This window comes from Protobothrops mucrosquamatus, unplaced genomic scaffold (genome assembly GCF_001527695.2).
Source record: "Protobothrops mucrosquamatus isolate PMUCROS unplaced genomic scaffold, P.Mucros_1.0 scaffold1406, whole genome shotgun sequence".
Taxonomy (NCBI): Eukaryota; Metazoa; Chordata; class Lepidosauria; order Squamata; family Viperidae; genus Protobothrops; species Protobothrops mucrosquamatus.
In genome coordinates, this window is record NW_015387591.1 from 282,433 (window position 1) to 295,133 (window position 12,701).

General features: G+C 43.4%; 1 protein-coding gene across 1 annotated transcript in view; it reads left to right on the forward strand.

Annotated features, from left to right (window-relative positions):
* TMEM94 (transmembrane protein 94) overlaps positions 1–11,001 on the forward strand; it is a 73,094-nt gene extending 62,093 nt beyond the window's left edge. Inside the window, exons 24-31 of the mRNA XM_015821833.1 lie at positions 371–448; positions 1,460–1,545; positions 3,212–3,293; positions 4,107–4,267; positions 5,490–5,584; positions 5,720–5,813; positions 7,223–7,393; positions 8,530–11,001. Of these exons, the coding sequence (XP_015677319.1) occupies positions 371–448; positions 1,460–1,545; positions 3,212–3,293; positions 4,107–4,267; positions 5,490–5,584; positions 5,720–5,813; positions 7,223–7,393; positions 8,530–8,602 (840 nt within the window). The 3' untranslated portion in view covers positions 8,603–11,001. The remainder of the gene's footprint in view (positions 1–370; positions 449–1,459; positions 1,546–3,211; positions 3,294–4,106; positions 4,268–5,489; positions 5,585–5,719; positions 5,814–7,222; positions 7,394–8,529) is intronic.
* The last annotated feature ends 1,700 nt before the right edge of the window (positions 11,002–12,701 follow it).

The following is a 12,701-nucleotide window of genomic DNA, read 5'->3' on the forward strand; positions in this document are numbered from 1 at the left end:
CTGTCTGGTATTTTTATAGTTAAACCAGGCAACAGTGAAAAAGGGAGGAGAATAAGGATAGCCCGGGAAAAAGAAACCGGAAGTAAATCACATCTTCCAAGTTAATTGGAAGATGTGAACCATGACCCCAAAACAAGGGAGTGGAAAAATGATTAGAATGTATGTGTAACGGAAGAAGCCAGATCTAAGCATTCCACCAAGCCGTACTGACGTCTCTGTAACCTTAATAAATGCTTTTAGGAAAAAATATGCCTGAAAGTCCTTTTAAGTGTTTCGTTAATCAGACACATGACATCGGCTCTGCTGTAGGTAATAGATTTCCTGCTTTGCTCAGACATTAATAATATCCTAAAAATGTGTTCACTTTTAGGCCCGCCATGCAACTTATGGCATACGGAAGTGCTTCCTTTTTCTCCTGCAGTGTCAGCTGACTCTGGTCATTATTCAGGTGAGTTATCCTAAACAATTTCACAAAGCAGAAAAGGCATATTGGAAAAAGAATGTAGCCTCCCCGAGACCCAATCACAGAAATTATTTATCTGTAGAATTCAGTATTAGATTGATCTAATCCAGTGATGGCAAAACTTTTAGAGACCGAGTGCCCAAACTGCAACCCAAAACCCACTTATGTATCGCTGGGTGCCGGGTGGGTGTGGCCCACTCGGCGAGTGCAGCTACAGTGGGCTTGGCAGACTGGGTGGGCGTGGCCACTGGATGGGTGTGGCTGCAATAGTCATGGCAGATTGGGCATGGCTGGGGTGGGCGTGGCCACCTTGATGTTGCTTATGGGGAGGGACACCTGTGGGAGCTGGGCAGGGTTGGGGGAGATCCAGGGGGTCTCTGGCGAGTGGGATGGTGGGCTCCCCAATGGCGGCTCCAGGCTGGCTGGCCTTAGGCTAGTGATGGCGAACTTTTAGAGACCACGTGTGCTGGGGCGATGGCACGTGCCCACAGAGAGGGCTCCGCATGCCGCCTCTTGGCACGCGTGCCATAGGTTCACCACCACTGATCTAATCCTATCTAATTTGTTATTTCCTGATTTTTTTTTTCAAAATAAATGGTAGGGAAATGAAAGAAATGTGGAGGGTACTTTAGCAATTACTTTTTAGAGGGAAAGAAGCACTGCAACAAAGGGGTGTGTGTGTGTGTGTGTCCAGTTAAGCAGATGCCCTATCTGAATTCCTGGTGGTCTCTTTGTGAGTTTTCCTGTAAGTGTTTTACATAGGCATAATTCTGAATTTTTCAAGTAGAGCTCCAGAATGTCACTATGGGGTATACAGTATGCCACTAATATTTCTCTAAAAATAAGTTATTTTTCTCTTAAAAATAAATAAATATTGATTTTGAAAGCCTCAGAGATAGTCAGATTGTACATTTCTTCTAGATATCCTTGATGTTTTGTTGATTCCTCGATTTCCAGCTTTTCTTCTGATGATGCCTTTCGCTTTGTTGTATGTAGTTCTTGTCTTGCCTGGCACAACTGCCTCCCATTCTCAGTACCACTGACATATTGTGGCTTTCGTGCTTCTGCTACCCATTGCTAAGGTAAGCTACCTGTACACCCACACCCACACATACCATTTTGTGATATTTTCAGGGAGTGGTTTCCTAAGTTAAGGGCAAAACTAAGATAAGGAACGCTGGATTTGATTTTCATGTTCTAGCCACTATACCAGTGGTTCTCAACCTTTTTAATGCCGCGACCCCCAACCAGTCGTAAGTCAAGGACTAAACCGGTCGTAAGTCGAGGACTAAACCGGTCGTAAGTCGAGGACTACCCAACCGGTCGTAAGTCAAGGACTTTCCCTGCCCGGGAGCGCCACGCATGCGTGGTTCCGCCCCCTGCGCCGGCCGAAGCGTAGCTGGCAAGCGGCAGAGACCGAGCAGGCCGACCACCAGCTGGCCCAGCTCAAGGGAGGTAAAGCACCCGCCGGAAAAGGGGAAAAGAAATGGCGGACAGCCTTGCTTGGCGACCCCCGTGAAATGGTCGATCGACCCCAAATGGGGTCACGACCCATAGGTTGAGAACCACTGCACTATACTGAGGCTACTAGAACAATTTCCATACAGCAGCTATTCTCCAATAAAGGAGAAAATTTGTAGCTTGGGGTTGAAATGAAGAGTCCTTGGTGCTCTCTTGGTTGTTTTCTTGAAGACATTTCATTACCCATACTAGATAGCATCATCAGTGCTAGAGGTCTATAATATGTGGGAGTTCTCAGTGGATGACACAGTGGGCAAATATTGCACATATTTGCAGAACATAAGTTGACACACACTTGAACTGATTTTGTTGATTGCCTCTCATTGTAGACCAGGGATGGGCAACCTAAAACTACTTAAGCCCCAGTTTGGTGATCCTCTGGAGACCACCACTGAAAGGCAAAGGAAAAGTGGTAAACATTGGTTGAATAACTTCCTGCTGATTATGGATGGGGGAAAAAAGCTGTTTTGGCAACTCTTCAGTGAAAGTTACAATATTGTAAACCACAAATCTCTTGAAAAGCTACTATCCTCCGCAGAAGTTAGTTACACTATGTTCGTAATGTCACTGTGTTACTGATCTGATTCTGGTGGTCCCTGACCACCAATAGTATTTTAAAAATAAATTGTGGCTCCTGATCACAAAAACTTTATTCCCTTCCAGTATAGAAGTAGATGGAGGGTGCCTACAAAGGAGGAGGTGGTATGATGGATTACTGTTAAATGGCAGTTTCCCAGGAAGGAAGGAACACGTTCTCAGAAAGGGGGCAAAACAAGCAGCGACACAGTCCCACACTGGGTCAAAGACAGATTAAGATTGCCACTCCCTGGAAGCTCCCAGAGAATACCTGCTGTGGTGAGAATAGCAAAGGTTTAGCTTGGCAAGATTCTGTTTATTGGTGTGAGCAAATTAAGAACTGAACTTTGGCTGGCATCTCTGTTATTCTTGGGGGCGAGCCTGACGAGATGTCCAAACAGTTTCATATGCTTGTTGCATTCTAATGTTCTAGACCACGGGTAGGCAACCTTGGCTCTTTTATGGCTCATGGACTTCAACTCCCAGAATTCCTGCGCCAGCATGGCTCAGCATGGAAACCTCTCCATTTCTCCTCAGCATGGCTGGCTCAGGAATTCTGGGAGTTGAAGTCCACAAGTCATAAAAGAGCCAAGGTTGCCTACTCCTGTTCTAGACTATCTTTCACATTAATTACCTCATTATTTTTTCAAGTGTGTCCCTTCTGGGAAAGCCCCCTCATAGTTCCATTATGTCAATGGCTACTGGGAAAAACCTGACCTTCATTCCTAAAAAGGTAAGCAAATGTTTCAGTTGGATGTCTTATTTGCTTGGAGTACAAGGAAACTTTACATAAGGTTAATTTTCTAGCCAGTTGCTTATAAATGATCCCAGTCTCTTTCCAATAGATGCCTTACTGACCAAGCTCTAACTTCTGCAAGAGAATTCTCTTAGATTTCTGGGTGGGACTAAACAAATTGCCTTTCCTCTTTTGCATCAGATAGATCTAAATCCAATTATTTATTAAATTTCTTTGCTGCTGACTCACAAACAATACAATACTTGTATTGTAATGTATTGTAATGGTAATGATTTTCTCAGTATGTTTGCTAGAAGTTCACATCTAATCTCTGTGGTTGATTTTCAAGGGCTCTTCTCAGTGACTGAGAAGTAACTGAATCTTCTGGACTCTATACCAGGGGTCTTCAAACTCGGTCCTTTTATGACTTGTGGACTTCAACTCCCAGAATTCCTCAGCCAATGTGCCTGGCGGAGGAATTCTGGGAGTTGAAGTCCACAAGTCATAAAAGGGCCAAGTTTGAAGACCCCTGCTCTATACCATTGAGAAAGCCACCCAAAAAGTCAGCAACGCATTTCTCCAAGTCACTAGGAAATGGCTAATTTCATCCTTCCCAGGCCGCAGATCATCAGTAGCAACGGCAGCCATGTGACCCCCCTAGGCCTATCCAGTTTATTTTAAGTAGCAGCCCAATTACATAGTGGTGCAACTGATAATTTGGCTCTTTTGCATTTGCAACTCAGCTAGTGCAGGGAGAGTGTTTGAGTCGTCTTCCACACATAACACTGGTCTTCTTGGCAATGTTTGTAGACTCAGCATTACTTCCTCTTCTGCTTCCTGTTGAAGTTCAGCCTCACCATCTGCTCCTGCCTGGCTTGTTTTGGCTACTTGCTGCAAGATTACTGTGCAAACTTCAACTCATCTGCCTTCAGCGTGAATGTCACAGGCTGCTTCTCCCTCGTGCTGCAAAGGTAGGCTTCAGGGATCTCTTCAAGTTCCCAAATGTAGCAGCTGGAAGAATTGTGCTGTAGGTATATGCAATGTTTAGCTTGACGTCTCTTAATATTTTATTCCAAGCTGGCATAGTCCACAATATTTTTTCCCAGAGATATAAAAAAAGAAGAATCGTAGAATAAGTCAGTGGTGGCGAACCTATGGCACGCGTGCCAGAGGCGGCACTCAGAGCCCTTTCTGTTGGCACGTGCGCCATCACCGCCAGCAGCAGGTCCATCAGGCCACCACCGCCTCCCGGAGCAGGAACCTCACCAACCATTGTCGATTGGTGGACTGGAAGAAAAGGGAGGGGGAAGCATTTTACATGCGTGCATACGCTCACGGGGCCGCGAACACGCACACACTGCAAATGGGGCGGGGCTAGTACCTGCATGATACTCACTAGCCCTGCCCCGTTCTTGCGTGGTACAGCGCCTTGTATCTTCACCCTGCGGCACGGCAGTGGCCGTTTTTGTGCCTTGCATCACGGTGGCTCATTTTTGCACCCCCAGTTTTTGTGTGGCAGAGGCGGCACCCCCGGTTTTTGTGTGGCAGAGGCGGCACCTGCCCCCCCCGAAGGCACCACAATGCTGATGGCACTTTGCGATAAATAAGTGGGTTTTGGGTTGCGGTTTGGGCACTTGGTCTCTAAAAGGTTCGCCATCACTGGAATAAGTGCTTGTTCCAGGCTGTGTGGCTGAGCATATGGGCAAAAAATTAAATTCCTAGCTTCTAGATACTAGTTACGTTAATTCACCTCTGCTCTCTCTGGATTTCTGAGATCATCTCAGATTTAAATCTGTCATGTCCAAGAGGTTGTTGGCGCCATAATTTACTCTAGAAGGTAGCTTCCTCACATTGCAATAGCTTTCATGGTTGATAAAGTATATGTAGGTGTTGTAATTTAGCCAATGCCTTCTCTTTCACTCGCTCACTTTCATTCATACACACATACACACATGGACACATTATCATTTCAGGCAGTCCTTGGTCACCGGCTGCCTTATTGAAATGCTATGTCCATGACCATCTGCGGTTGACCAGTTAATCCAATGAAAGAAGGTGTCTAATCTGAACTACAGAAAGCCATCTCACCTACAGATCACTCCTAAGGCCCCTTCCTGGTCCATTCTTTGACAGGAAGCGTGTTTATGCTTTCAACACTGATCCATCCTTAATGGGGTTTTTTTTTCTTTCTAGTGGAGCAGAACGCCACCCTGATTGGTTTGGAACTTTCTCCAGTGTTCTTCTTCTAGCCCAGAAATTTACAGCGGGAATGATCGTCTTACACATTGGTAAGCAATTTTTAGTCCTTACTTCATATTGAGTTAAGGAATGGTCTTGCCTGCATAAAATAGGTGGTTGGGTAGATTTTGACCTACCGGCTGCAAAGCTGCAAATAAAAAACAAGTTTTGGTTTTTCTTTGCAGTGTTTATATCAGTTACCCATGTCCATCGTACCAAACCACTGTGGAAGAAAAGCCCCTTCACTAACTTCTGGTGGACTCTGACGGTAGTGGTTGTGTGAGTCTCTTTTCCTAATTCTTAGAAACTGCAGCTGAATCTAGTCAGCCTTTTTTTATCAAGTTGCTTTTGTTTTTAACCAGTATCCTTTTATCACCTAAGCCAGAGATGTCAAACCCAAGGCCCGGGGGCCGGATGCGGCCCGCGAAATGGTTTCATGTGGCCCGCGAAGCCATCCTGGAAACAGTGAGGGAACGGCCCCCGCTGCCTTGGCCCTTGCCCAGGCCAACCAGGAGCCAATGTACAATTTTGTGGTGGCCATCTTGGCACTTGCCCCGGTCCCACCCCCTTCTGCCAGAGACCCTCAGATCTGTCCCAGTCCTGCCCAGGCCCCCATAGGCACCCTTGAGGCGAATGATGTAGAACTGGTCACGCCCACCCAATAGGCCACACCCACTCCATCCATGCCCATCCAGTAGGCTGCACCCACTCTGGCCACACACACCCCCAGGGCAACCGCAATGCTGATGCGGCCCTCAGTGAAATTGAGTTTGACACCCCTGACCTAAGCACTTCCTTTAATATATTCTATTCTATTCTATTTTTTGTTTTTTGTTTTTACTGGGAAACAGCATCACATTTGAGTCGTTTTATGGATATGTGTTTCTGGAATATTTTTCTGTGTCTCTTTTTCCAGATTCATAATCATTTCCTTAGCCTTGGAACTTCTACTGTATTTCATGGTCTAGACCAGGAATTCTTAATCTTCTTGTATCATGGACCACTTTGAACATCTGTTGAAACCTGCAGATGTATTCCCAGAAAATATATATTTAAGCACATAACATAAAAGTCTTAGATTCTATAACAAAACTGTCAATGTATGCTCAATATATTCATCAAAAATAATTTAAATAATTTTAGAGAGTGAGATGTATTGAAATTCATTCATACTTTTGCAGTCTAGAGGCCACAGATTACTTTGTTGTCTACATTCTTTATTAAATGAAAAAGTAAAGTTTAATTAGTGGTCAAGGGAATATGATGTTTTCCTATCCAGATTCACAGACCTTCTTGAATCTATCCAGGGACATTTTAGGGCTCTCTAGTCCCTAGATTAAGAACTCCTGGCATACACCATCCTCTTGTAGATTCTTTGTGGATATGTCAGGAATGGGCAACCTGTGGGTCTCCAAATACTGTAACATACAATTCCCAACAAATCCAGTCATCAAACCCAGTGGTGAGGATCTCTGGGATCTGTACATCAGCAGCACAGGTTGAGGTTCACAGGTTGCCCCCATATGAGTTGGAGCCCAATGGCTCTTATTAAATCCAGCACCAAGGTTTCCTCCCTCCTTCTGTATATTCCATTATGCATTCTCTTCTGCCAGTAGCCACATTTGGGAGAAGACAGCATCTCCCTTCCAAGATTGATGTTGCTCAAGGATTGTTTCCTTATATGACAGGTTGCTGGGACAGATTGTTCAGACCTTCCTGGACTTGAAACTGTGGGTGAATCTTGAGTCTCCTGTGACTTACCAAATGGATGACATTCCCATGGCCTCCTGGCTGCTGGGCTTGCTCTCTCTTGTGCTTGTGGTGATAATCAATGAGACCGTCAAACTCCATGAAATCAGGTAAGAGTAACTCACTAAGGAACCCAGCCTTACTAGCATTTCTAGTACTTGAGGTATTTTGTATATAATAAGCCTTGGAATTTGTTAAAGGAGGTAGGGTGGTACCTCCCTCCTCCTCACATTAGATGGATGAGAAATAGAGAAATAGCATCCCTTTGTCCAAAGAATGAATGAGGTGCAAGAGAACCCCATGTTGACACCTCCTTGTGGCTACTAGCTTCTGCAGCACCTTCGTACAAAAGGAGAAAAAGCATTCCATCATGAATAGACACCTTTCAGCCTTGCGAGGTAGACCAGACAGGAAACATGGCTACTTTATTGTCAGGTTTCTTTAACAGAATCTTGCAAGTCTGAAAATATATCTTTCTCCACATTCCCTTTATGGCCTGAGAAACTAGGGAGGGTCTTTTGTGAACCTCTCACCCTGCCCACGTTCATGCTGTGGGCTAAGTTGCCTTTTTGCCTTGTCCCACAAGATCATTCCCATATACCAGTGGTGGCGAACCTATGGCACGGGTGCCAGAGGTGGCACTCAGAGCCCTCTCTGTGGGCACGTGCGCCGTCGCCCCAGTCCTAGGCCTGTAGCTGGAAATAAAATGATTTCCAATTATATCATGGTGACCTGCAGAAAATTTCCATATTCTGCAGGTCACCATGATATAATTGGAAATCATTTTATTTCCAGTTATCAAAGAAGGCTTATTAAAAAGAGATACTCAAGTCAGAGAGCCTGCAAATTCTGCTGTGTATGCAGTGTGTGATCAGACAGAACTGTTAGTGCACCTATTTATTTTTTTTTACCAATGGGCTAAGTTGCTGTTCTTCAGTGCTGACTTCCTTTACTGAACTTTCCAAACAAGCTAATGTGGTAGCTTTTTCCTAGATCAGTCCTTGTAAATGCATCCTTGCATCACAGGAGATTTACCAAGGGGCGTCTGCTCTTGCAGAAAAGCCTATGTTAACTTGAGAAATTTCTGATAAATTTCCAAAGAGCTTAAAAACAGCTGCATTAAATCACATGAATGTATTTATAAAAAAATCTTTGAGCAATGTTTAGGGTAGCTTAGATTGTAGGAACAGGACCACTTCCTGTTGTCTTTTCTTCATTGGTTTATTTTTTCTTCTTCTCTTTGTAGGGTTCGGGTGCGTTATCAGAAGAGACAGAAGCTGCAGTTTGAAACTAAGCTGGGCATGAATTCTCCTTTTTAATCCCCTGAGGTTGGATGTGCCCTAGAAGGTTGCATGTCCCTTTTGTGTCCATCCTTGTCACTTAGCAGAAAGGGAGAGCAACAGCCTCAATACAGGAATCCCTCTATGGTCTGATTGAAAGGTCAGCAGGGCTCCAGGCAAAGGGTTGACATTGGGACAATGACACACAGACAGCTGTCCTTGCCATTATTTATCTTAGGACCTCCTCCAGTGATGCTTCTTGGAAGCCCTCAGGGTGGCATGGATCTAAGAGCAGGAAATTGTCCTTGATACTTTTTCAGGCTTTATGATTTGATTCTTTAATTTGTCACTTGTTGACCTCCCTCCTGTTGGTTGCTTCTGTTCAAGTGCGATAGTGTGTCTGGCTTTCCTGTCCTGCTAGGCCCTGCAGAGGAGGCCTGAAGAGGCCTCCAACTGCAGCTGCTGTGGCAATGTTTGCCTCTCCTAATATAGTGGGGAGACTGCCCTTTGTAAGAGAGAGGAACAAACCATGGTTGAAGTAAAGTATTGGAGAGAATTGGCTGCAAGTGACTTGCAGACAGGCTCTCAAATGAAACTCCCTGGAATGTGACGTCTGTTATCCCTAACTACTAAGCCAGGCCTTTCATCCATATGGTGAGAGCATTTATGGGGAAAGTTAGTTTGTGGGTTTCTCAGCTTGGCCAGGTGCCATATTTTCTTAATGCTCCATACTAGATTTGGATATGTGTGGTAATGTCTCTCACCCCCCGCCCCCCAAGGACTGGGAAGCCACAAGAATCCATGCGATCCTGTAAACATGGAAGTCAAAGTGTCCCACAAAGTTGCCTGAACCACAGCTAGGGCAGGAGTTTGTATTTCCTTCTGTGAGAGCACATTTGCAGGCAACTGCCTCCAGCTGCTTTGAATGAGTGAAGGCAGGCGACGCTGGCCGTATCTCTTCCTGCCTCAAGTCCATGGGCTGGATGGTCACTTGTCAGGCCCAGCAGAGAGCCGCCATTAGCTGAATGTTGTCCTTGCCTATACTTCAAAGCATATTTGAGGAGAAGCTCCAGTTAGTGAACTTAAGAACACAAAATACCTCATTCCGAAGTCTGTCCCCCAGAAAAGAGATTTTCTGGTAGGAACTTACATACCCCTACACCTATCTCTTGTCTTAAAGGCCAGTTTAACTATGATGAGTAATTTTCTCTAAGCAGAAAGCTATTGCAACTATGTTCTGCTATCACTTTTTTTTCACTTCTTCAGATTACTCTCCTTAAGGCTATATTATATGATCCATATCAAGACTGTCCCAGACATAACACGCAGTGAAATGGTGGTAAATGCTTAGATAAAAACTGTTTTGGTCAGATTTTTGAGCTGCAGTATAACACACCCAGTTACCATGGATATGGATGAGACAATCCCAATTCACTTCCTACTGCTCTATTTAAAATTACTGATTGATTATGACTAATCCCACTATGCTCTGAGGGGACATTATCTTTCCATACTTGGCAAAATGGTATTCATCTTTGCCAGGTAATAATCACAGATTGATGCCTGACAATATTGGGACACTTTTCTGAAAAAGGAGCTTTTCTAGCTGGAAGATTTTTAAAAACTTGATCAATGGTCCTCTACCTACAGCAAGCAGAGTTTGATGATTTGTGACCTCTGATTGATTTAGTCTGGGAAAGTGATCAGTAACTTATTATTACATTTCTAAATAGTTTACTACCTAGACATTTCCTTTTGTTCAATGTTGCTGCTCTCCACATATAGTTAAAGCCTGTCATTTTCTCAATTTATTATTATATTATCTGGTTTTCTAAGAATAATGAGGTTTGGAATATGTATTATGGTTTTATTAACAAGCTACAATGTTGTCCAGGGTTTGAATCCTTATTGGGGTTGAGAAACTTGCTCAAGCCCAGGTTAAAATGTCAGGATGTGGAGAAAGGGAGGGGTTCCTTTGCTGTAGGAAAAAGGATTCCCCAACAGATTAAAAAAACTCCTCTTAGGCCATTTTAATATATAACAGAGGATGAAAACCAAGTCTCCTAAAGAGAAGGTGCTTCCTATAATTATTTTCTCTCTCTCTCGGAAACCTGAAAATGACTTTTCTCCTCCTACTTTCCTATTCTCGTCTCTCCTTAGTGGTACTCAATTAGAGTTAAACCATGACTGAAAAGCCTTTTTCATGGCGGTCTCCTGAAGAACTCGCTGCCTTTAGTCAGACAGGGCTTCAGAAAAGCGTGGGGCATCGCCTTAGGAATGAATTTCACTTAACAGTCTGTTTTTAAATGGTGTACATTTTATATTTAAGATTTTTGGGATGGATGTAAAATAGATTTGTATTAAAACTTGTAAATTGTATAAAGAAACCAAGAGCACCTGATGTGAATGGCAATAAATGATTGTCTTTGATACAGTAACGTTTTCTGCAAATTGTCTTCTTTGGAGAACAAACGGGATAGACTTCATTGTAGGTCACATCACTCGCTTATCTGAGCACAGTTCTGGAGATTGACAACATATATGGCTGAAGAGCTCTTGCTCTCAGGAGTGGGAAAATACTAAGATTTTATATTGTGGAGAAAGCAGTTTTATGAGGCTTGGTATTTGACTTAATAACCTCTTCAAGTATGCTCCTTAATATAACATAGCCCTGCAAAGTATATGTTGCAGATGAGAAGGAGATTGAAAGAAACAAGTGCCTCTTAATTAGTTTCCAGATAAAGTAAGATATGAACCAGAGACTTAGTGATTGCAACTGAATACACACTAACCTAAGAAGTCCCATTGGATTTCAGGGAACTTACTTTCAGAGACCTATATATTTGTAAAGTTGGTTCTTTGGAAGGATTGACTTACTTGTGATTAAATGGCTAAATGACAACTGGTTTGTATTCTCCTCCTCCCACCAACAGCCTTTCAAATCAAAATAACATTGTTAATGAGATTTGGAGTGAAAAGACCTCACAAAGTGACGAATAGAACAATTGCCTTTATTAGCTGTGGACTGTGAGGTCTGATGTGGTGTTCCAGCCTTTTACCACTTACATGAATTCACATGATTTTCTTTAAAATTATTGAGCCTTAGTAATACCACACTTAGAATACTGCATCCCGTTTTGGTTGCCATATTATAAAAAAGATACAGAGACTCTGAAAAGAATGCAGAAAAAAAGCGACAAAGGTGATTAGGGGGCTGAAGGCTAAAACATATGAAGAACGGTTGCAGGGGTTGGGTTTGTCTAGGCTAGTGAAGAGAAGGACGAGGGGGGACATGAGAGCAGTGTTCCAATATCCGAAGGGCTGCCACAAAGAAGAGGGGGTCAACCTATTCTCCAAAGCACCTGAAGGCAGGACAAAAAGCAGCAATGGATGGAAACTAATCATGGAGAGAAGCAACCTAGAACTAAGGAGAAATTTCCTGACAGAACAATAAACCAGTGGAACAGCTTTCCTTCAGAAATCGTGGATGCTCCATCACTGGAGGCTTTTAAGAAGAGATTGGACGACCTTTGTCTGAAATGATATAGGGTCTCCTGCTTGACCAGGGGGTTAGATTCATTAGAAGGCCTACAAGGTTCCTTCCAACTTTGTTATTCTGTTATTATTAATTGCAAAGTACAGCCAGACTGAACCATCAAATTCTATCGATAATTGTCTTAGAATTGGAAAGCAGATGCCTCTGGCCTCAAGGTCCCTTCAAGTCTGTTAGGAAGGCCCATTTCGTCTCTTGTGGCAGCTCCTTTTGAAATGTTTTACACATTGAGACCTGAGAATTTGTATATTCACATTGTATGTACCTGAACTGTATAGTTAGCACTCATGGTCTCCAAAGAAAACTTAAGAGTTCCTTAAGCTCTATCTGCTAAATCTAATAATATATTCACACAGTCAATTCATCTGAAAGCAAAAAGGAGACTCAACTAGCCAGGCAAGGCCATTAAAAGGAAAATTATTTCCACTATTTAATACCATCAAATTGTAAGGTGTGTTAGTGGAAAACAATAAGCCATGATTAACATTAAACAAGATTTAAACTTTTAAAAACGGTCAGATGTTCTCACGAAGTAATTTCCCCATCATTTCCTACCCCAGGGCTGGTTAGACTCAGCTGCATCCA